We start from the raw sequence: 23,957 nt of genomic DNA on the forward strand, positions 1-23,957 counted from the left end.
CTGCTTAAGTGACTTTACAAAAATCACCTCTTACCCCCAATCCCTCCAGATTATGATCAGGCTGGTTGAGGAATAGGACCAGAGCTCTTGTGTTGGCTTGTCTGTGTTTTTATTTGAATCTTGAGTCCTTAGCAAAGTTGCTGAGGTAGGAAATGCAAGATAAGCCTTCAACTTTTTGTCAAGGCCCACAGTAAGGAAAGGGGAGATGAGATGAGCTGCTCAAAGGCCTCAGAGGCAAGAGGAAGGGACCCCCACATCCTCCAACTGGGACCATCTGATCTGCAGGAAAGATAAGAAGTAGATACATTGTGAATGTCAAAATAAGCAAGTTTATATAGATTCTGAAAGAAGAAGAAAAAGAAAAGAAAGAAAATCTCTTGGTATCACAGATGAAAACCCAGGCATAGCACAGTTTGGAAAAGAGAAGATGGGAGGAAACAAGAATTTCCTCATCTTTCCTAAGATGATGAGCTACACCACAAGGTGACCAAGAGCTGGCGGGGGAGGGTCTTTGTGCAGAAACAGTCTGGTTAGTGGGTGGAGCCAAGATGGCAACTGGAGACAACACCTGACCTAAGCTCTGCAAGGAGGTTGCTTCAAAACTGGTTCAGCCACCAGGTTCTAGACACTATCATGATGCCAACCAGACTTCCCTGGGCAGACAACCCCACCAATGTGTCCTGGAGCCCCACTTCCCCAGAGCTCTGCCCAACAAGAGAAAGAGAGAGACAGGCTGGGAGTATGGGTCGACCTGTCAACGCCCATGTTCAGCAGGGAAGCAATTACAGAAGCCAGACCTTCCACTTTCTGCACCCCATAATGATTCTGGATCCACTCTCCCAGAGGGTTAAAGAATAGGAAAGCTATCAGGGGAGGAGATGGGATACAGAATTCTGGTGGTGGGAACTGTGTGGAATTGTACCCCCCTTATCCTATGGTCTTGTCAGTGTTTCTATTTTATAAATAAAAATTAAAAATAAATATTTAAAAAAATAGTCTGATTAGACAGCCAGTAAACAGTTCAGCTGGCCAAGCATAGGACTTGCTGCCTGAGGCTCTGGTTCAATCCCTAGTGTTGAATGTGAAACTCCTTATCTATCTCATGTGAAATAAATAAAAATAGTTAAAAACTGTTCAGTAAATAAAATAAGAAGGAATGATGCAACACAGGAGACTGCACTATTTCAAAACCAAAATGGATTAATTGGCTCTTGATACTAAAGGGTTATTATTCATGTGGTTAGGCCAGATAATAGTAAGATGGTTGCACTATTCAAAATTTCTCCCTCCCTCCCTCCCCCTTTAAAAAAATTATTTATTTATTTATTTTCCCTTTTGCCCTTGTTTTTTATTCTATTTTATTTGATAGGTCAGAAAAATGGAGAGGGGAAGGGAAGACAGAGAAGAAGCAAGATAAAACACCTGCAGTTCTTTTTCACCACTCGTGAAGCATGCCCCCTGCAGGTGGGGAGTGGGGGCTCAAACCCAGGTGGGTATGTATGGTGGCATGTTCGCTCAACTAAGTATGCCACCACCTGGCCCCCCAAAATCACTATCTTTGACATGATGTCAATGGGGAAGGTTAGGTGACAATTATTTTTATCTTTTTGCTATTTCAAAATATACTGTTGCTAAAAGCAAGCTTTTTTATATTTCAGAAATAGACACTGAAATGCTTAGAGATGCCATGCAGGGTCAAGAGTTAATGCTGTCCACTGTGACACATGTTTGAGTATTTCCATGAATGATAAGGTTCCCTGAACACACAGTCAAGGCTAAGAGTCACCAACTCTTAGATGTGATTAGCGGAGGCCTTGGCCCTGGCCACCCTGGGGACTTTAACATAGATGCCCAAGGTCCCACATAAACAAAAGCTAGACTAGTGGGACCTGTCATCAGTAATCATTCAGTCTCCTTAATGCCACCAATAGGTTTTTGGAAACTGTAATTTTAAGCAAAATGACGCAGCATAAAAGTAGGTCTTTACACGCACGCACAACTGAGTGTAGTGACATCCAATTGCTCAATCCCATGTCTTTTCCCCCATCCTGCTCTGTCTTCCTCTTCCCACATCCTTCTGGTCAAGTGTTCAACTATAAAATCATTTAAAATAAAGTTTGATGTCAACACCGAAAAAAAAAAAAAAAAGTAGGTCTTTAGATAACATTCTGCTCAACATCAGCCAGGATTTTTCCCCCTCATCAACATTATAATAACACAATGACACTGAGAGCAATTCAGGGACCTCATACACTTTTTTTTGCCTCCAGGGTTATTGCTAGGACTCGGTGCCGGCACTGCGAATCCACTGCTCCTGGAGGCTATTTTCCCCCCATTTTTGTTGCCCTTGTTGCTCTTGTTGTTATTGTTGTCACTGATGCCGCTGTTACTGGATAGGACAGAGAGAAATGGAGAGAGGAAGGGAAGACAGAGACGGGGAGAGAAAGACAGACACCTGCAGATCTGCTTCACCACCTGTAATGACGCTGGCCTCTGTTTTCTGCATCTGGAGAATGGGAGCAGCTCACTCCACTGCTCAGTTTCCCAATGGGACTGCCAGGAGGACGACTGGCATGTGGCTGCAGGGCTGTGTGAAATCTGATGATAAGGCTCCAACACAGTCCAGGGAGGAGGTGGCAGTATCTGCCTAGTAGGCTGATGCAGTATCTAGTACATCCTGTGGCTGCAGGACTGTGTGAAATCTGATGATAAGGCTCCAACACAATCCAGGGAGGAGGTGGCAGTATCTGCTCCGTAGGCTGGTGTTTCTTCTGGAAGTGGGTAGATTATCTGGGGATCCTTTGCAAAGGCATTTTGGCCTAATTCCTCCCGATGGTGAAAAGCAAGGGTGCCCACAGAGTGGGAGGGGGAGTGGGGTGAGACAGGCTATGACTCACTTAGCTCTTCAGCAAATATTAAGGGAGGACCTGCTTACAGGCCAGGAAGGAGCCACACTCTGGGAACAGGTGAGAGTTTCTAGCACCTACCCTACACATTCTGCTAGGGGTGGGGTGAAAGGGTCATGAGTGATGCCCTGTTCTTTCTCCTCTCTCTCGTTAATAAATAAATCTTTGTTTTTAAAGAATATCTTTTGAAGATTCACATCATTGAAGGTGAATCCTCCCTTTACACTCAACCATTCACAAGTGGACTTGGACTCCTGAGAACCTGAGAAAATCTAGTCCATAAGGAAAGCTTCCTCCTCCTCCTCACTGAGACTGGCCAAGCACAGCCCCCAGCCATGGAGAAAAAAAACAGCAGCTTCTCATTTGCATATGCCAAGAGTTTTGTTCAATTCCTCCCCATATCTTGCTCTGGATCCAAACATAGACTGTTGGGTAACCAGATGTGATGTCACCAACAGAGAGAGGAAAATTTGTTAATGTGGCTGGCTGGGAAGCTGGTTTCTGGAAACCCATGTCTGGCAGGGAAGGTCTTATTTGTAATGGACAAATGGAGCAGCCCAAGAGGTGGTGCAGTGGATAAAGTGTTGGACTCTAAAGCAAAGGTCTTGAGTTCAATCCCCAGCATCATCTGTGCCAGAGTGATGCTCTGGCACTCTCTCTTAATTAACTTTAAAAATTGGGCTTCTGAAGTAGTCAAGAATTGGTAGGGGACAAGAGACAGTGTACCCTGTCCAATGCACACTCTATTCAGCCCGAGGATGTGGGTTTGAGCCCCCAGCACCATATGGAAGCTCTGTGAATAGCAGACCAGTACTCTGATCTCTCACTCTCTATCTGTACTTACAAAGGAAAACAAGAGAGTCCACCTCCAACAGTGGAATTGCACAAGTATGAAGCCCTGCTGCAAAACTGGTATGTAAAATAAGATGAGATAATAAGTGACAAAGGTCAGCATGAGGCAGCAAGCTGCCGGCCTCTGTCTGAGAGAAGGAACGTTCTGAGCAGTAAGCTGGGGTCTCTGGGTCTGAGACCAAAATGGACAATCTCCCAACCCTGGGTGAAAGGAGCTTCCTAACTGGACTCCCACTCATTTGTTACTAGAAATGAGGGTGATTCAGACAAACCCTGGTTGAAGGCAGAGGGGGGCAAAAACTGCCTGGTAGAGACAGACCTCTTTGCCTGAGAGGGTCAGAAACCAGGCAGTTAACACCAGTTAGGACAACAGCCCCGAAAAACAATACTTTGAGGATAAGCTCATCTTCCACAGCTTGGGAAACTAGTCTGGCTCTCTCAGTCTTCTGGCCTGTCTGTCAAGTATTCTCAGGGTCCCCAAACATCTTTTCTGTCTTTGGTTCTGCTGCTGGCCTAGGTGATGGGCCAGTCTCACCCAACCTGCACTACTCGTGTGCCCACAGTAAGGGAGGTTCTGAGTAAGAGGAGATGTAAGTGGTGGTTCTCATGGTAGCCCCACCAAAAGCACCCACAGACCTGGGAAATAATTAGCAATACCTTCTCTGGGGGCCCCACCCAGTCCTACTAATTCAGAAATTCTGCAGTGGGGGGCAAGTAATCTTTCTTTAGACAAAAACTCTCTAAGAGAGCCAGTGAAATAGCTAACTTGGCTAGTGTGCTGCTCTGCCATGTGTGCAACTCCTGTGGTCTTTTTTACACTCACTGCCTCTCTATTTCTATCTAAAAATAAACAAACAGGAGTCAGGTGATAGTGCACCAGTTAGAGTGCACATGTTAGAATGCCTATGGACCCAGGTTCAAGTCCCTAGTTCCCACCTACGGGAGGAAAGCTTCTCAAATGGCAAAACAGTGCTGCGGGTGTCTCTCTGCCTCTCTATCTCCCCCCTCTGCTCTCAATTCTCTTGGTCTCTATCTAATAAATAAGTAAATAAAATATTAATAAGTAAATAAATATTTATTTATTTATTCCCTTTTTGTTGCCCTTGTTTTTATTGTTGTTGTTACTGATGTTGTCGTTGTTGGATAGGACAGAGAGAAATGGAGAGAAGAGGGTAAGACAGAGATGGGGAGAGAAAGATAGACACCTGTAGACCTGCTTCACCACCTGTGAAGCGACTCCCCTGCAGGCGGGGAGCCGGGGGCTCGAACCCAGATGCTCATGCCGGTTCTTGCACTTCGCGCCACGTGCCAACTCACTGCGCTACCTCCCGACTCCCAAAGAAATATTTTTTAAAGCCTTCCAGGAGATGAGATCCCAGCAGAAGGGCTCCAGACACATCCTCTGGAACTTGCACAAAGTAAGTCACCATTCTGAACCTTGGTCTTCTTGTCTACAAAGTGGGGAGAGGGGCTGCCTTTTCAGGTTGATTCAAGGATTAAATAAACCACTGAGCACGGAGCACCCAGATGCACTCATCATAACTTGGCTTAAGCAACCCAAGTGTCCCATGATGAGAGAGAAAAGACCCGTGGGTGCAACTTATCAACATGGCTGGTTTTTGTTGGCTCTGCCGCTTACCAGCTGTGCAAACCACCTCCTAGCCCAGGACCTCAGGTTCCTCAGCTGGACTGCCCCATTCTCATGAACTTGTCCCTTTCTTGGTCCTGGATTTGGATGCTCCAGAGTACATGGAGGTCACCCGCCAGCTCTGCCTCTTTCCCAAGTCCCCACCCACTATTCTCTGTGTCTCTTGCAGCCTCCTTTCAGTCCACGGGGGCCTCTGGGGGAAAAAAAAAAAGAGGATGCTGGATGCTGGCCTCTTTCCACACTGGAAAAAAAAAAAAATTCTGTCAGGTCACAGTCCCAAGTCCCTACAGTAACTTACAATCTTACTCTGGAGATCTCTTTCCCTCTCTCCCCCCCCCCCTCTGTAGGACATCAGAGCTAGAGATCAAACTTGAGGCCTCAGGTCTGTAAAGCATGCACTCTACCCACTGAGTCACCCCTCCCCACCTCTAGCTCTTTTTTCCCTTCCATTCTCTCTTAATTAAACCTGAGAGTTGGGAGCCTCACACATGAAAGTCTCTTTGCATAATCATGCTATCTACCCCCCCTCTCTTTAATGTATTTATTTTTATGGGTGGGGGGAGCTGAGCACTGCTCAACTCTAGCACATATGGGGCCAGGTATGTAATATGATTTGTAGATCATTTGCTCTGCCACTGAGTATTTCTCCAGCCTCTACCCTTGATCTTTCATGCTCCGTTGCCCAGCTTCCAAGACTGCTTCCACTCACCCCCAACCCCCTCTAATGCAGCCAAGCAGAACTCTGGGTTGATCTCACACACTGACACACTCTCACAGGTTATGGGACACTGCCCGTTTTGGTGCCTCCAACAGGATGGCAGCCCTGTCCTCCCTCCAGCTCAACCTTGTCAGCCTGGCTAAGTCTCTCATTTCTCTGATGCTGAGACATCTGCTCCTGGGATACTGGCCCTGGAGCTTCAGGTTAGGTGACAGATCCCATGGCACCCCAAGTTGAGGCCCCAATGCAAAGATGACCCCAAGCACAAAGGAGAAAGGAATTTGAAACAGAATTAAAGGTGTTTTCAGTGGTCCAGGACGTGGTATGGTGGGAACTGTGCTGCCGTGGCTTCTCTATCTCATGTAAAAACAAGTGTACAAAAGGAGGGACAGGCGGTGGCACACCTGGTTAAGTGCTCACATTGCAAAGTTCAAGGACCTCAGCTCAAGCCCCTGGTCCCAACCTTCAGGAGGATGTTTCATGAGTGGTGAAGCAGGGCTGCAGGTGTCTCTCTGTCTCTTTCCCTCTCTATCTCCCCCACTCAGTTCCTGTCTGTTTCTCTCCAATGATAAATAAAGATCAGAAAAGATATAATAATAATTTTAAGAGGTTTGGACCCACAAAATAGCTCACCTGTACAGTGCATTGCTTTGCCAGGCATGTAATCTAGCTTCAAGCTTGGCACCCACTGTACTGAAGGAAGATGAGGTGCTATGCATTTGCTCTCTCTCTCTCTCTCTCTCTCTCTCCTCTCTTCTCCCCCCGACCCCAACCTGAAAAAGTAAGCCTACAGCAACGAAGCCCCTAGGACAACACAAAGTGCTTTCAGGAACAGTCTAAGCTCAGTGGTTACCTTTGGGGTGTTAGGGGTGTAGACTGATCCTGAAGGAGCAGACGGAGGCTTTCTAGAGTCCTGGCAAGATTCTGTATCTTAGGGGGTGGGGGAAGGGATTTCTCTGTCAAAACTTAAGTTTCAGGAATTTGACTATATGCAAAGTTTGCTTTAAGTGGAAAAACAACAGAATGACTGTGAGCAGACAGGGAACTCCAGCTAGTGATCTGCATGGCAAAGTCTGAAGAAGGATACTGATTTATTTCAAAGTAAGGTTCAGATACCAAAAACACTCACTCAGCTGGGCAGCCGGCTACCTGGTTAGACAGACAGCTTTGTGATGACTCCAGCTGAGCCAAAAGTCAGCTGAATGTGGCGGAGTCTAGCTGGTGTGCAGATGGCTGTGGAATCCTTTCATCTCCTCTGTGGATTTCAAATATGCATAGTGTGATGCTGGGGGGGGGGGTGGACATTGCAGACTGATAGGCAGGCCAGAAAACAGCCCTCATGCCAAATAAACTGAGCAGTTTTTAGTGAATACATTTAGCCTGTGCTTTTTACCCAATAACCTTATTAAAAGGCCTGGGACTCAACATTTGTTTTATCTTCCTCTCTTTTCCAGATAGATGACAGGGAGAGGGAGAGACAACACAGCACAGTTGCATCCCCTGTGCTGTATGTTGTACTTACTATGTCATCCTAGGGTGCTCAAATCCGGGCTGTGTGCATGCTAAGGCAGATACTCTACCAGATGAACTATCTCTGGCTTTACTTATTTACTTATTTTTGCCTCTGGGGTTGTTGCTGGGGCTCAGTGCCTGCACTATGAAACTACTGCTCCTGGAGGCCACCCCCCCCCCATGTTGCTTGTTGTTATTGCTATTGTTGTTGTGGGATAGGACTGAGAGAAATCAAGAGAGGAGGGGAAGACAGAGAGGAAGAAAGATAGACACCACCAGACCTGCTTCACTGTTTGTGAAGTGACGCCCCCCACACCCTGCAGGTGGGGAGCTGGGGACTTAAACTGGGATCTTTGCTCCTGTCCTTATGCTTGGCACCATGTGCGCTTAACCCACTGCACTACAGCCCGCCCCCGCTCTGGCTTTATTTTTAAAGATTTATTGAAGACACAAAAGTGTAAAAGCCAGAACACCACTCTTGTTCACACTGCATACTGTGCTGGGGATTGAACTGGATGCCTCAGGCATGAAAGTCCTATGCTCCAGCAGTGAAGCAATATCCCTGGTTCCTCCTTTGGGAGGCGGGGAAAAGGGCTGGGGCAATAGTATATTGGCTGTGCAAAAGACTGTCATGCCTGAGGTCCCGAGGTCCCACGTTCAATCCTCAGTACCACTATAAGCCAGAGCTGAGCAGTACTCTGGTCTTTCTCGCTATCTCTCGCTCTCTCATTAAAATTAAGTGAAATGGTATATATATTTACTTAATGAGGGACTGGAATGACACTCTGCCATATGCAGTGCTGAGATTTGAACCTGAGGAGTCAGATCTGCAAAGCACATGCTTGGTCTGCCCCGAGCCACTGTCCTCTCCCTGGTTGCAAGAATAACACTTCTAATACCACTTAGGCAAGTCAAAGTCATAGACCTGAGGGTCCTGCACAGCTGTTCCAGTGCCACTGAGATCAAAGAACTCCAGGCTGGGGACAGGCAGCCCCCTCTTATGAGGCCCCTCAGTCAGGCTTCTAGAATCCCAGGCTGCCCAGGTGCTGGGAGGACAGGGCAGCAGCCCCTGCCAGAAACCGGTGCCCGAGTAGAGATCTGGCTCATACAATGGGCGCAGGGCCAGTTTGGGGAGCCACTGGCTAATGACTCAGCAGGAGGAAGCCCAGTGGGACAGCCCGCCCAGCCTGATCCCAGGCAGCCTGGGCTTGGCTGACCACTCTCTCTGAGGACAGGTGACATGTGACCACTGCTATGGAAGCGGGCATTGCCCCCACCCTTTGGCTCTGCTGTGAAGTGGGGACAACAGGGTGAGAAAGAAGAAGAGCCCCACCTGTACCCATCTTATCCCACCAAGGGACACTTATCCAACACCAACAGCATACTGGGGACCAAACAGCATACATCAACCATGGTCTTCTATTATTAGCTTTTGTGTGGGGGCAGCTGAAGAGACAAGCAGAGGAGGCACCTCACAATACCCCCAGCTCCAGAGTCCCTGGACTTAGTTCCAGAAGGGGGTAGGGGCAGAAGGCAGTGAGCATCGAATTGAGTTCCAAACCATGGCTCGCTCTTTCCTTCTTTCTCTTTCTCCCTACCTCTTTCTTTCTTCCTACTCCTTCCTTCCTTTCAAGTTTCTTACATGAAAGAATCCAGAGCAATACTCAGCTCTGGCATATGCTGGTACCAGGAGTTGAACTCACAATTTCTGGGACCTCTGGCATACAAGTCTGGTGCACAAGTGCCAGATGTGGAATCCCATGGGTTTCTTAGGCATTATCCTTGTGAACCTCATATATAAGCATGTGGTGTGTGTACACGCACACGCACACGCACACACACACACACACCATCAACTTGCAGGCACGCCTGTACATACACATCATCACCAACATCAATATACAGGCACACCTACACACACACACACACACACACACACACACACCAGCAAATACACAGTTGACTAACTTCTCCAACCCAGTTTATCTCTCTTTTGCTATGCAGAACCAGGAAATTAACTAAGAGCCTCATGCATGCACAGCACCACTAAATAGCCTCCCAAGCCAAACTTTTTATTCCATATACTTGGGGAGGGGGCAGTGGACACAGCGAAATGGTCAAAATAAATAAATAAATTAATTAAATTAAATAAAAAACCTCTTATGCTTGAGGCTCCAGGGTCTGAGGTTCAGTCCCCAGCACCACAAGCCAGAGCTGAGCAGTACTCTGGTAAAATAAATAAAATGGGGGCGGGGCAGAAAGGGAGAAGAAAGAAGAAAAGACAGAGGAGACACTGAAATGGGTGACGCATGGAGTTCCTGTTGGTACTGTCCATGGTGCTTCCACATGGTGTTCCCTGGTGATCCAACCCAAGGAACAATAAGGCACTGCTCCACTGCTGAGTTATCACCCAGGCCCCTCTCTGGGTATCTCATCCCCTCCTTCCCTCATTCCTTCTGGCTTCTGCTCCCATCTTTTTATCAAAACCTGCACACACTCCTACCCCCCCCCCCCATCTCCACTGCACTCCCCTGCTTCCTTTTTCTTAGCATCTCCAGCTGCCTGATGGGATGGGCAGATCCTTGGTGCTGGGTTACTGTCTGTCTCCCTGCATCAGCAGCCCTGGTGATAGCATAAGCCTTGGGTGGACAAGAACTTGACTTAACTTGCTGCCATGACCCTTTAAACTCATGGACCTGACATTGGTTTGAAGGAGTGAGAGAAAAGTGGGAGGCAGAGGGGCAAGAAGGGAGGAAGAGAGAATAGAAGGATGGAGGAAGGGAGAAACAGAGCTAGGAGAGAAGAAAGGTGGTGACTGTCCTTTAAAAAAAAAAAAAGTTTATTTATTGTGAGAGACCACCAGAGTACACTTGGCCATTTTATGAGGTTCTAGGATTCAAACCCAGGACCTAAGGCATGCAAGGCATGTGGACTATCTCATAGCCACCTCCTCATTCCTCACTGTGTCCCTGACACCCCATCAGCAGGAAGAGTGGTGCTTCCACCCTGCCCAGCAACACCCTCTGTGCACTCGGGACTTCCTTCCAGAGCACAGCAAAGACCTAGTCCTTCTGAAATCCTTCAGGGTCAAGCCATGACAGGGGGAGCAAGACCTAACATGTGATGGGGAGCAGTGGACTGTGGTAAACTAGGGAACACCCCCCCACACACACACACACACAACACCCTGTTCTAGTCTAGTGCTGCCAGAATACGTCATTTTTCTAGAAGCCTCATGTGAATCTTGCTGAGTTTTAAATGCTTGCTCACATTTCCTAAGACCTCTGTGCCAGACAAAATGAGAAAACCTCCAGGCCTGCAAACCACGGCCGTCTCCAACTGAGACTCACGTCAGGTTCCTTCCAGAACTCCTCCCTGCCCCAGCCACATCTGGACCTCACTTTCTCCATCTGCAAGTCAGGGAGGACGATGCTGTCCATCTCAGGCATTTGGAGATGAACCCCCAGCCATGTGGGTGCCAGTGCTGGCTGGCAGGCCCTGCTTTGTATTCCTCTCACACATGCATGTACACGCACTGCCATCTCTGGTCACACTTACTGGGTCATTTATGGTTTCGGAGAACAGTGGTGCACGGTCTGAGAAGCAGGACAACACGAGCTGAACCAGCACGAGGGTGAAGTAGATGTAGAAGGTGATGTCTCGGAACATGTCCACTTGAGTGCCCTAAAGGGGGAAGGAGGGAGGGAGAAAGGACCCCAGCCTGGGAGTGTGTACACTATGCAGGTCTGAAGACAAGCTGCCAAGTCCCATCCTAAGGCCCCTGAACAGGGGAGGAGCCCAAGCTTAGATATGGCCACCTACTACAGACTGGTGATTCTCACCCAGGGGTGCTGTTTCCTCTCGAGGAAGTATCTGGGGACATTTCTGTTTCTTGTGCTCAGGAAGATGATAAGATGCCCCATCACCACACTACAAAGCACACAGGATAACGGCTGGAGAGAGAGCTCTCGCCTGGTAGGTGGCCTGGCTCGTCATATGTGAGGTCAAGGTGCAAACTATGGCGCCACATAGGAATCCCATCACCCAGGCTCCAGAGCTATGGTGTCTCTTGTCTCTCTTTTTCCCTCTCTATCTGAAAATGTTGGTTCCAAGTAGTGAAATCACACATGTACAAGGTCTAGGCAAAGCCAAGAAAAAAATTAAAAAACAAAACAAACAAAAACCCCCACGTGATAGTCCTTGACAACAGACACCTCCAGCCCCAAATGTCAGTTAAGAGCAGAGGTTGGTGGCTGGGGAGATGGCTCAACTGGGAGAATTAGACTGACATGCCTGAGGTTCCTGGTTGGATTGTCCAACTGTGTAAGTACTAAGAGTGATGCTTGGGCTTCCTTCTCTAGGGCTCATGTGAAGTTCTCTCCCTCATATACAATAGACAAAAATAAATGCATTTAAAATGGGTGGTGTGTGTGTGTGTGTGTGTGTGTGTGTGTGTGCGTGCGTGTGTGTGCCTGTGTGTGCATGTATGAGATGCCATCAGAGTGACTTTGAGAGGTCAGCCAGACTGAGAGAGGACTAAGCTCGGTTCCCTGTGTGGCTTTGCAAATCTGAACTCTGTTAGCACATCACTAACAAAGAGGCACACACAGTACACAGCTGGTACTCTATAAATGTTCAGCTCCTTTCCACTGCTTAGCCTGATGCCAGTTTCTTCAGAATTTTTAAAAGCAACACCCAGTAGCTGATGACATCCTCCCTCCTCCTAGCCAGAGTCCTAGCTGAGGGCACCAAGGTCAGGTGTGAGCAAGTTCTGGGACCCCTAGGGGAGCAGCTACTCAGCAAACATCTCCCAGACTCCTCTGTTTCAGATGCAGGACATAGGACTGACTGGCCTTGCTGTTTATAGCTGGCAAGGGTCCAATGAGGGGTGTGTAAGTGTCCACAGCTCTGCCCCAAAGGGACTCGTATGGGCAAGTCAGAGCTTCATGGATAAGTGGGGTGCTGAGGAAAGAAGGTCCCAGAACAAAGGCTGAATAACCTGGCAGAGCATGCACTGGGAAAGAAACTGGACCCCCAAGATACTCTTCCCTATTTCTATGGCAACACAATTTCATACCAGTTAGAAAGAACAGGTCCCGGTTCCCCCCCCCTCTCCCTCCCTCCCTCTTCCTCTCTCTTTCCCTCTCAGATTTATTTATTTTTCTAAAACACTGCTAAGCTCTAGCTTATGGTGGTGCTAGGGACCTTGAAGCCTTAGGTGTAAATGTCTTTTGCAGAACCATTAGGCTATCTCCACAGCCCCAGAAAGAACAAGCATTTCTCCCACAAGTTGCTAAAGGATGGGGGAGAAGGCCACACTTACCTCTTTTAAGGCAGTCATGATTTTTGATCTCAAGATGGCCAGGGCGCACACAAGAGCTATAAGCCAGAAAGTGAGCATGATTCCAGAGGACTGGACTCCCTTTCTTCGCTCGAGCTGAATTAAATAGGTAGCAAGTAGCTGCAAAAAACCAAAACAAAACAAAACAAAAAACACAGAAGAGTCAGAAGAAGGCAGGGCCCTCCCAAGAGTCACTCACCCAGGGTCTAGCCAGCCTCGGGTTAGCAGGAAGGGCCTGTCTGCCTTCCCAGCTCTGCCTTCATCTTGCTGAGTGACACTGGGCAAGTAACTGAACCTCCTTGAGATCCCTCTGCCTCATCTGCAAAATGTAGATGTAACCTCCCTACCTAGAAAGTGGGGCTTTAATGAGACTGAGTATAGAAGAGGACCATAGGGGACAAAATAGAAAGGTGGGGGACAGCTCCATTTCAAAACAAATTAGCACATCTTTTCTTAAATGAAAATGAAAAATACAGAGAGTAAATAGTTCAGGTTTTGTGGGTTAAAGAACCTCTGTTGCTTCCTCTATTGAAGTGGTTGATGTGGCGTGAAAGTTGCTTTAAACAATCTACAAACGAATGGGCCAGGTTGTGTGCCAATAAATCTTTATTAACAGAAACAGGCAGAGGGCCAAGTCTCTCAATTCAGCTCTAGAAGACCAGTGATGAAATCTCAGCCTCCTATGTATCTCATGTTTGTATGTGAACTGGAGTATCCCCTCCATAATGTGTCTCCTGGACTGGACTCAGATGCATATAAACTTGTCTGGTCCCTCCCCCATCCCCAAATATTTCCAGCCCCAACAAAAAAGTGTACCCCTACTCTTCACTGAGCACCATCTTCCCTGCATAAAGAATTCACTAGCAATAACTCAGAGCATAGCAAGCCCCCAGGCGGAGGGGGCACATTGGTCTTACCCCCAGTTTATAGATGACGATATTTAATCCATCTAGAGTCACACATCTAGACTTGGGGGAACTGAATTAGAAGGATAGGATGCTGGTGGGGAGTAGGGTGGGTCATCTCACTCCTGCTGCCTGGGGCTATTGTTTCCACTGGACACAGGACCTGAGGGTCAGCAGCAGAACAGAATAATAAAACTGCTTTTCCGGGAGTCAGTTGATATCGTAGCAGGTCAAGCACATGTGGTATAAAGTGCAAGGACCGGCGTAAGGATACTGGTTCCAGCCCCCTGGCTCCCCACCTGCAGGGGAGTTGCTTCACAGGTGATGAAGCAGGTCTGCGGGTGTCTATCTTTCTCTCCCCCTCTTCTCTAAATTTCTCTCTGTCCTATCCAACAACGACGACATCAATAGTAACTATAGCAATGAAAAACAAGGGTAAAAGGGAAAATAAATACTTAAAAAAAAAAACAAAAAACTGCTTTTCCTAGAAAGAAGCAAGTGCTATGGAAAGAGCCAGGATGGCCAGGGCCTCAAGTACTGCCCTTCATCTCCCAGCTGCTAGAGTCAACCCAACCTGTCCAGCCATCCCCAAGTCAACCCATATCTCCCTTACCCCCACCAGGCCCTTCCTCACCAAGCTCATCCAAGGCCAGCTTCCACTCACCTCTGGGTGACTCCAGAGCCCCCCACCCCACTGGCCTCCTAGCTTCCACGCTTCTCACGATCACAGTCAGCTGCTTTTTAAGAATGCAATTATTAACTTACTCATGAGAGTGAGAGAGATAGAGAAAAATAGAGAGAGAAAACCAGAGAATCATTCTGGTCTATGTAGTACTAGGAATCAAACTCAAAGCCTCACATAAACAAGTCCTTAGTTCTATAGCAGCACTACCTCCTAGGACATGGTCAGTATTTTTTAAATGAATATATATATATGGAGTTGGGCAGTAGTGCAGCGGCTTAAGCGCAGGTGGCACAAAGTGCAAGGACCGGCTTAAGGATCCTGGTTCAAGCCCCCATCTCCCCACCTGCAGGGGAGTCGCTTCACAAGTGGTGAAGCAGGTCTGCAGATGTCTATCTTTCTCTCCCCCTCTCTCCATTTCTCTCTGTCCTATCCAACAATGATGACATCAAGAACAACAATAATAACTACAACAATAAAACAACAATGGCAATAAAAGGGAATAAATAACTAAATAAATATTTTTTAAATATATATATATACATACACACACATATATATATATATATGAGAGACAGAGTAGTTTGACATGAGACAGAGAGACAGGCTTGAACAGGATCCAGTTAAGCTATGTCTCAGGCTACAATAGTTTTTGAATATGCAGAAAGAATATGCCCTAGCCCTGCTCAAAATTCTTCCCTTTTGGACTACAGGTATTACCCAGGCCCTAGGATGGGTTGGGGATAGACTCCTGGGATCCAAGAACTTGGAGAGAAATTCTGCTTCACTCCCTCACCAGAACCACTGCTGACGGGGAAGCAATTACAGAAGCCAGACCTTCTACCTTCTGCAACCCTCAATGACCCTGGGTCCATGCTCCCAGAGGGATAGAGAATGGGAAAGCTACTGGGGAGGGGGTGGGATATAGAGATTGGGTGGGAATTGTGTGGAGTTGTACCCCTCCTACCCTATGGTTTTGTTAATTAATCCTTTCTTAAATAAAAAAAAAAATTAAAAAAAAAAAAAGAAATGAGTGGTTAAGTAAGCTGTGGTAGATATGCTTCACATGTTCCTGAGTAATGCTCTAGTACATATATTTGCCTCCAAGTTTGCTGGAGATCAGTGCTGGCACTACAAATCCACTGCTCCTAAAAAAAAAAAAAAAAAAGAACCACTGCTGACAAAGAACTGCTGGACATGGTGTCTGAAAATACACAGTGGGTACACTTTATGCTGCTACGCATGGCCATTGCTACCTGGAAGTGAAGGAGACATCACACCCACTGCAGGAGACATCACACCCACTGCAAGACCTCGGCTTCAAGTGCATTAACGGAAACACATATGTCCTTTCACTCCAGTTTGATCTGAATCTTTTGATAATTGCATTTAGACATCTCAGGTTTCTCAGCCCCAAGGTCCTGCAGCTGAAAGGGGGAACCACAGACTCGAATTCACCTAGTAACTAAAAAGAGATCACTGATACATGCAAAGTCAGGGCTGGAAAGGAGGTGCTCAATGCCAGGCTCCTGAGTCAGCTGGTGTGTGGTTCATGTGACATTCTGGACAAGGACAGAAAGCACACCAGTAGCTACCAGGGGAAGAGCAGAATGGGCTTGACTAGAGTGGTATCAGCAGGGAACTTTCTGCAGGTAATGGGACTGTTCTCTATTAATTGTGGTGAGGGAGTTATATCAATACTCATGAAATTACACATGGAAAATGTGCCTTTTGGAACAGAAAGATGACAGAGTGGTTGTGCATTATTAAACTCTCATGCCTGAGGTCCCAAAGTCCTGGGTTTAATCCCTAGCACCATCGTAAGTGAGAGATTAGCAGTGTTCCCTCTCTCTGGCTTCCTCACTAAAATAAAATCTATAGTGTTTGGACAAGGAGTGAATTTCACTAGATAACAAACAAGATAACAAACAAAGGCTCAGGTAAAAATGTACAGTAAGTCCTCATTTAATATCATCATTCAGGGAGTCGGGCGGTAGCACAGCAGGCTAAGCACACGTGGCACGAAGCTCAAGGACTGGCGTAAGGATCCTGGTTCAAGCCCCCAGCTCCCCACCTGTAGGGAAGTCACTTCACAGGCGGTGAAGCAGGTCTACAGGTGTCTATCTTTCTCTCCCCCCTCTCTGTCTTCCCCTCCTCTCTCCATTTCTCTGTCCTATCTAACAACAACGACATCAATAACAACAATAATAACTACAACAACAATAAAAAAAAAAAAAAAAACAAGGGCAACAAAAGGAGAAAATTCAGCTTTTGGAGATCACAACTATTAGTAGCAGTCATCATCATAGTACTGCTACCAGGGTTATCACTGGGGCTTGGTGCCAGCACAATGAAACCACCACTTCCAGCAGCCATTTTTTCCTTTGATTTTATTATTGCTATCATTATTATTAAATAGAACAGATATTTGATAGCAGAGGAGGAGACTGAGAGGGAGAGACAAAGAGAGACAGACACCTGGTGACCTGCTTCACCACTTGTGAAGCTTCCCTCCTGAAGGTGGGGCTTGAACCCTGGTCCTTGCACATGGTAACATGTGCACACGGTCAGGTGCAACACCACCTGGTCTCAAGAGCACAACTATTAAGAGAAACAAGGTAAAAAGAAACCAGTTTGAATAATGACAAATTGATACACATAGAAGTGAAGTTTCTATAACCTATTCCTGACCACAAAGACATCAACAAACCTCTAAAAAGATCCAAAGACCCCAACCATTTCTGATATTCACAGTTGTTTATACACATCATTTGTTTTCTAACCCACTGATTCTGGGGCTGGGGCAGGCAGCTCCTCTGTAGCTGGGTGCCTCACACTCCCCACACTCTCACAGACTGGGAGCACTAAGACATGCAGGTGCACGTCTTTGAGACATGAGAGAGACCAGGGAAACTCCGGCGACAGGCCAGGAAGCAAATGTTCTTCTAATTAATGATGCTCAATGGAACAATGACACTTGAGGACTGTTGTCATCAGGGAGTCGGGCGAAAGTGCAGTGGGTTAAGGCACGTGGTGCAAAGCGCAAGGACCAGCATGAGGATCCTGGTTGGAGCCCCTGGCTCCCCACCTGCAGGGGAGTCACTTCGTTGGCGGTAGTGCAGCAGGTTAAATGCGTGTGGCACAAAGCGCAAGGACCAGCATAAGGATCCTGGTTCAAGACCCCGGCTCCCCACCTGCAGGGGAGTCACTTCGCTGGCAGTAGTGCAGCAGGTTAAATGCATGTGGCACAAAGCACAAGGACCGGCATAAGGATCCTGGTTCAAGACCCTGGCTCCCCACCTGCAGGGGAGTCGCTTCACAGGTGGTGAAGCAGTCTGCAGGTGTCTTTCTCTCTCCCTCTCTGTCTCCCCCTCCTCTCTCCATTTCTCTCTGTCCTATCCAACAATAAGGACATAAATAACAACAATAACTACAAAAATAAAAAAAAGGGGCAACAAAAGGGAATAAATAAATAAATATTTTTTAAAAATCATAGCCTCAGAGGCAACCAGTGGCACAGCTATTTACAAGATACTGGGTACTATACAGCAAACCCTAACAAAAGGACTTTTCAAAGTTAACCCAATTACCAAATAATGTGATGATAACATTAATTATCCATTGTCTTTTTGAACCCTAAGATAGCAAGAACCTCACATCTCCTCTATAGAGCCTATATTTCCCCCAGTCCTGGAACGTTAGGGTAGGGCCCACTTTCCCGCATGCCTCTCCCAATCCATATCAAATAATATTGCATCAGCCAATCGCAACCTAATCAATGCAACGATTGCCACCTCAACATGCTTCAGCTCAGACTGTGTCCAGAGACTTCAGGTGTGGAATGACAACCCTTCAGCTTCATTACTCGGGTGAAACCTTTCCTTTCATAGTATTCTCTAATTCCATCCCAGGTGGTTCACTTCCTAACAAAGAACCAAAACCTAGATACAGACCAGGTTCTGTGAGAGAAAGCATATGTTCACACATATCCATAAACAAGTGCAAAATATATACCTGAAAGCAGAAGTACACTAGAGTTTGCAGAGAGTACACCCCCCCAACACTTCCTCTCCACTATTCCAACCTTTGGGTCCATGATTGCTCAACAATTTGTTTGGCTTTGTATGTTAACTCTCTTTTCAGCCACCAGGTTCCAGATGCCATCAGGATGCCGGCCAGGCTTCCCTGGACTGAAGACCTCACCAGTGTGTCCTGGAGCTCCGCTTACCCAGAGACCCAACCTACTAGGGAAAGAGAGAGGCAGACTGGGAGTATGGACCAACCAGTCAACGTCCATGTTCAGTGGGGAAGCAATTACAGAAGCCAGACCTTCCACCTTCTGCAACCCTCAATGACCCTGGGTCCATGCTCCCAGAGGGATAGAGAATGGGAAAGCTATCAGGGGAGGGGGTGGGTTATGGAGATTGGGTGGTGGGAATTGTGTGGAGCTGTACCCCTTCTACCCTATGGTTTTGTCAATTTATCCTTTCTTAAATAAAAAATAAATTATTAAAAAAAATCATACCCAAAAAGTGGACTTAGAACCCAGCACTGAAAGTGAAAAACCAACTTGTACCCACTTACTCTGCAGGTCAAGTCCTTTGGGTCAGGTCTCCACCCTTCCTGGCAAGCCCACTCCCCTCCTGTACTCTTGTCACTCTGCCCCAATCTCAGCATCTCCTCCTGCTCCCAGGACATTCCCATATGTTATTTCTTCCACTGGCTGGTCCTCTACCCACAGCCCCTTCAACTCTTCTTCATTTCTCTCTTTCTTACCTTCCCCCTTCCTTCCTCCTTTTCTTTCTAGATTTATTTATTTAAGAAAGAGAACACCAGAGTATCATATGCAATGCCAGGGATCGGACTCGGAACTTCATACTTGAACGTCCAGTATTTAGTCACTGCACCACCTCCCAGGCCAACCCTTCAACTATTTTTTTTAAATATTTATTTATATCCTTTTTGTTGCCCTTGTATTTTTATTGTTGTTGTAGTCACTATTGTTGTTATTGATGTCACTGTTGGATAGGACAGAGAGAAATGGAGAGACGAGGGGAAGACAGAGAGGGAGAGAGAAAGATAGACACCTGCAGAACTGCTTTACTGCCTGTGAAGCGACTCCGGGGGTCTTGAACCGGGATCCTTATGCCGGTCCTTGCGCTTTGTGCCACACGCGTTTAACCCGCTGCACTACTGCCCGAATCCCCCTTCAACTATTTTACTTCAGGCCTCAGCACCACTGTCCCCTCCTCACTCCCAAAACAAAACCAGCCACGCAACTTGGCCTTCATATCAGTCTGCACAAGAGTAAACATTCTGTGCCATTTGGGGAATCATTCCCTCAATGTCTGTGCGCAGTTGGGACTTTATGCACCCAGGACAGGAATGTGCACACCCCCTGCTCAGTTATGTGCTAGCTGTGTGAGTTATGTGCTAGCTGTGTGACACTGAATAGGACTCTCTTAAGTTTTTAAGACTTCAGTTCCTTAAATCTCCTCACCTGAGGATACAATAGTACCTAGCATACAGGGTTGTTCCAAGAACAGATGAGTTCTAATGTCTAATTTGGTGTCTACATGGTGGTGCCTGGCAGGTTGCCAAGGGTTCACAGCCAGGGGCTACTTACCATGGTGATACCTAAGAGGGTGGGGCTGACCAGAAAAACTGGGGCCGGAAATATGCCCCAAGTTCTTTCCCAGAAAGAGTAGAAGAGGTCTGCCCAGCAGACAATCCATAGCAGAAATCCCAAGGCCTGGAAGAGAAGGACACACATGTCTTACCATGGACAATGTTGGGGCTCACCAGCACCCCTGCAAAAACCACAGCCCTGAGGGAGGCCAGCCAACCCCTGAACACTCTGTGGTGGTCCTCAGTTGCAGCACAAATGCTTCTAGAACAAGAACAAGTCCCAGGGCTGACTAATAGCTCAGCTGGCAGAGTGTGCGCCTTACTATGAGCAAGGTCTCAGATTTAAGCTCTAGCACCACATGGGAACACCATGGCCTCAGGGGAAGCTCCAAGGATGGCGAAGCAGTGCTGTGTGCTCTCTCTCCCCTCCCACAGGCTGGTCTGCATGCTCTCCCCCCACCCCTCCTGTTAACCCAGGAACAATGGAATTGCATACATGAAAGTTCCTGGCACCTAAAAAGTATCCAGATAGGAGGGCAAAGTCTTAAATGGGACTATCAGTAGGACCCTCCATGCCTAGAAGGCTCCTGTGAAGGAAGGAACAGTGTATGCAAAAGTCCTGGGATAGGGTGTTTTGTGCCGTGGAAGGAGTCATGGGCACGGCCAAGGAAAAACCTGGAGTAAGGTGATCAGGTTTGCCACAATCAAGTCAGAGCAAGTTCATTGTGAGAACTTCTGGATTTTATTATCTGGAATGAGGTGCTCCTGGGCAGTTTCTGAGCACGGCAAGGACAAAATCCAATTTACATTTTCCCCTGTTTTCAGAGGGTGCGAATCAGAGAAAGAGAGAGGCAGAGATAAGGAGAGGTGTCTGTAGCATTGTTCCACCACTTGCAAAGCTTCTCGCCTGCAGGTGGGGACTGGGATCTTGAACCTGGGTCCTTGTCCATGGTAAGGGTGTACTCTACCAGATAAACCACCACCCAGTCCCTGATTTATATTTTAAAGGGAGATGAAGTTGCCCAAGTAAGTTCAGGGTGTTTCCTAAGGTCTGAGAGGAAGACAATCTAGTTGAGGCTGGGAAGAGAGATTTCATTTTGAGATAAGCTCCAGCTGTGCAGCAGGAACACGAAGGGAGAAGTACAGGCAGAAGGACAGTTTCAGTAAAAACTACTCCATCTGCCAGTTTACCAAGAAGATGGAAATAAGTCTTGGGACGTGACTTGTTTTGCTGGTGATGCCAGGGCTTCACTGCTCTGGGCCAACATTTTCTTTTTTTCTTTTTTTGCCTCCAAGGTTAATTGCCAGGGTTCGGTGCCTGCACCATCAATCCACTGCTCCTGGAGACCATTTTTTCCCCTTTTGTTGCCCTTGTTGTTTTATCATTGTTCTGGTTATTATTATTCTTGTTGTTGTTGCTGTCACTGGATAGGACAGAGAGAAATTGAGAGAGGAGGGGAAGACAGAAAGGGGGAGAGAAAGATAAGACACCTGCAGACCTGCTTCACCGCCTGTGAAGTGACTCCCCTGACGGTGGGGAGCTGGGGGCTTGAACTGGGACCCTTACACCGCTCCTTGCGCTTTGCGTCACATGTGCTTAACCCGCTGTGCTACCGCCTGACTCCCCCCCCCCCTTTTAGATAGATACAAAGAAAGAGAAAGAAAGAGAAAGGGGCCAGGGGCCAGGTGGTGGGGCACCTGGTTGAGCGCACATGTTACAATGCGCAAGAACCCAGGTTTCAACCTCCGGTTCCCACCTGCTGGGGGAAAGCTTTGTGAGTGGTGAAGCAGGGCTGCAGGTATCTCTCTGTCTGTCTCTATCACCCCCTTCCCTCTTGATTTCTGGCTATCTCTATTCAATAAATAAATAAAGATAGTAAGATTAAAAAAAAGAGAGAGAGAGAGAGAAAAATACCGTAACAATGAAACTTCCTCCAGTGTGTTGTGGGCTGGGTTGGAACCTGGGTTGTGTGCATAACAAAGCAGACTCAATCCCAGTGAGCTATCTTGCCAAGAAATAAGTGCACATTTTACTATGTGTGCGGACGTGAGTCTGAGCCCCTGGCCACCACACAGGAGCACCTGCATGGGAGAGATTCACTCTCTATAAAGAAGAGAGAAAGTGACCTCCAGCAGCAGAGGTATTATGCTGGCATGGAGCGCCAGCAATAATCCTGGCGGGGGGAAAACAAACAAATAAGCAAACAAACAAAAACTGAGATGCACGCTGAGTGGGAAGTGAAAGTGGAACTAGAAGCAGGATATTTGCCTGAGTTTATGAGATTATTGAGGTTGCTGCAGTGTTACAGTGAGGAACCACACTACACCTCACCCGATGCTCAAAATGAATCCCATCCATGAGGGTAGGTGGACATGTGACCCTACCCATCATACTCCACAGACCCGAATTCCTGTCGTGGCCACTCCCCACTGAGCCCTCCCCATCCCCCCACCCTCCTACCATGGCAGAAGCCCAGGGGACTCACAGTCTTGGCTTTGTTGAGATGTGTCATCTGAATGTAGCCACGGTCATGTCGGGAGAGAAAGAGGAAGTAGAAGGGAAAGCAGGCCCAGAGGTAGAAACAAGGCACCCACACGAGGATGGTGTTCTGAAAGCACTTGGTGAAGTCAGGGTTGCTGGTGTTCCACGTGACATTCCACTCCTGGGGACACAAACACAGGCAGGGTTAATGAGAAGCAGGGAACGGTATTCAGAACTAGCTGCCCCGGGCCTTCCTCCAACAGACGAGACCCACAGCCCTGGTCCTCTTGGACAGGAGGTGCAAACTAGAACGATGAGCAGCCAGGAAAACCACAAAGTAAGGAAAAAGGACCTAAAGTATGCCTGTCATCTCATGTCACATTTCTGGCATCTGTGGCAAATTCCAAGCTTGCAGAGATGGTGGAAACCCCCACAGAAAGGAGTCCTGAAGGGTCTTTTCCTGTAAATTAAGAGTGTTAGTGGTGCAGTGGGTAAAGTGTTGGACTCTCAAGCATGAAGTTCTGAGTTCAATCCCTGGCTTTCCACATACCAAAATGATGTTTCTAGCAGCCATTTTTGCCGGCCCCCCTTTCTTTTGATAGGAGAAATTGAGGGAAGGGGGAGACAGAGGGAGAGAAAGATAAACACTTGCAAACCTGCTTCACCACTTGTGAAGAGTCCCCCCCTGCAGGTGGGAAGCAGGAGCTCAAACCCAGGTCCTTGTGCATCATAATATGTGCACTCAACTGGGTATGCCACTGCCAGGCTCCAATAAATAATTTTAAAAGAGTTCTTCACTGACTTTCATAAACATTAAGGTTTTTTGTGAAATGAACCCTTCCTACTTTTTACTCTCCTGTGACTACTTTCTACTCACTGTTTTCATTGCCAGAAACCCGATTATCATCACCATCACCTCTGCTGATGCTACAGTTGCCATCATCTCCCAGCTCCAATACCAGAGTCCTCACCGTGCCTACAACTCTCACCACCACTGTCACTGCCATCATCGCCATCAGCAATACACTATCAACATCACCAACAGCACCATCACTTTCCAAGCTCCACGACCATCATCATCATCAGTACCACCACCATCACTGCACCACCTCCATCGCCATCACCACCACCAGCACAGCCCAAATTACACCAGCATCACCACCAACAGAACCAGCACATCATCTTCAGGAGCAATCTCCAACTGCGATTCTACCCACTAAGTTTTATTTGAAGTGCTTTCCTTGTATTATCGATACACCTAAATATATAATTGTCATTTAATT

General features: G+C 47.3%; 1 protein-coding gene across 3 annotated transcripts in view; it reads right to left on the reverse strand.

Annotated features, from left to right (window-relative positions):
- ABCC1 (ATP binding cassette subfamily C member 1) overlaps positions 1–23,957 on the reverse strand; it is a 135,091-nt gene that overhangs the window by 69,577 nt on the left and 41,557 nt on the right. The window contains exons 2-5 of one of the 3 annotated variants that reach the window (XM_060172908.1): positions 22,679–22,855; positions 20,191–20,316; positions 12,960–13,097; positions 11,195–11,320 (exon numbers count right to left, since the gene is read on the reverse strand). In XM_060172908.1, coding sequence (XP_060028891.1) covers positions 11,195–11,320; positions 12,960–13,097; positions 20,191–20,316; positions 22,679–22,855 — 567 coding nt within the window. Of the gene's footprint in view, positions 1–10,986; positions 11,092–11,194; positions 11,321–12,959; positions 13,098–20,190; positions 20,317–22,678; positions 22,856–23,957 lie in introns of those variants that run through there. The other 2 variants (XM_060172909.1, XM_060172910.1) reach the window with 2 other exon arrangements.

Source organism: Erinaceus europaeus, chromosome 15 (assembly GCF_950295315.1).
Source record: "Erinaceus europaeus chromosome 15, mEriEur2.1, whole genome shotgun sequence".
NCBI lineage: Eukaryota > Metazoa > Chordata > Mammalia > Eulipotyphla > Erinaceidae > Erinaceus > Erinaceus europaeus.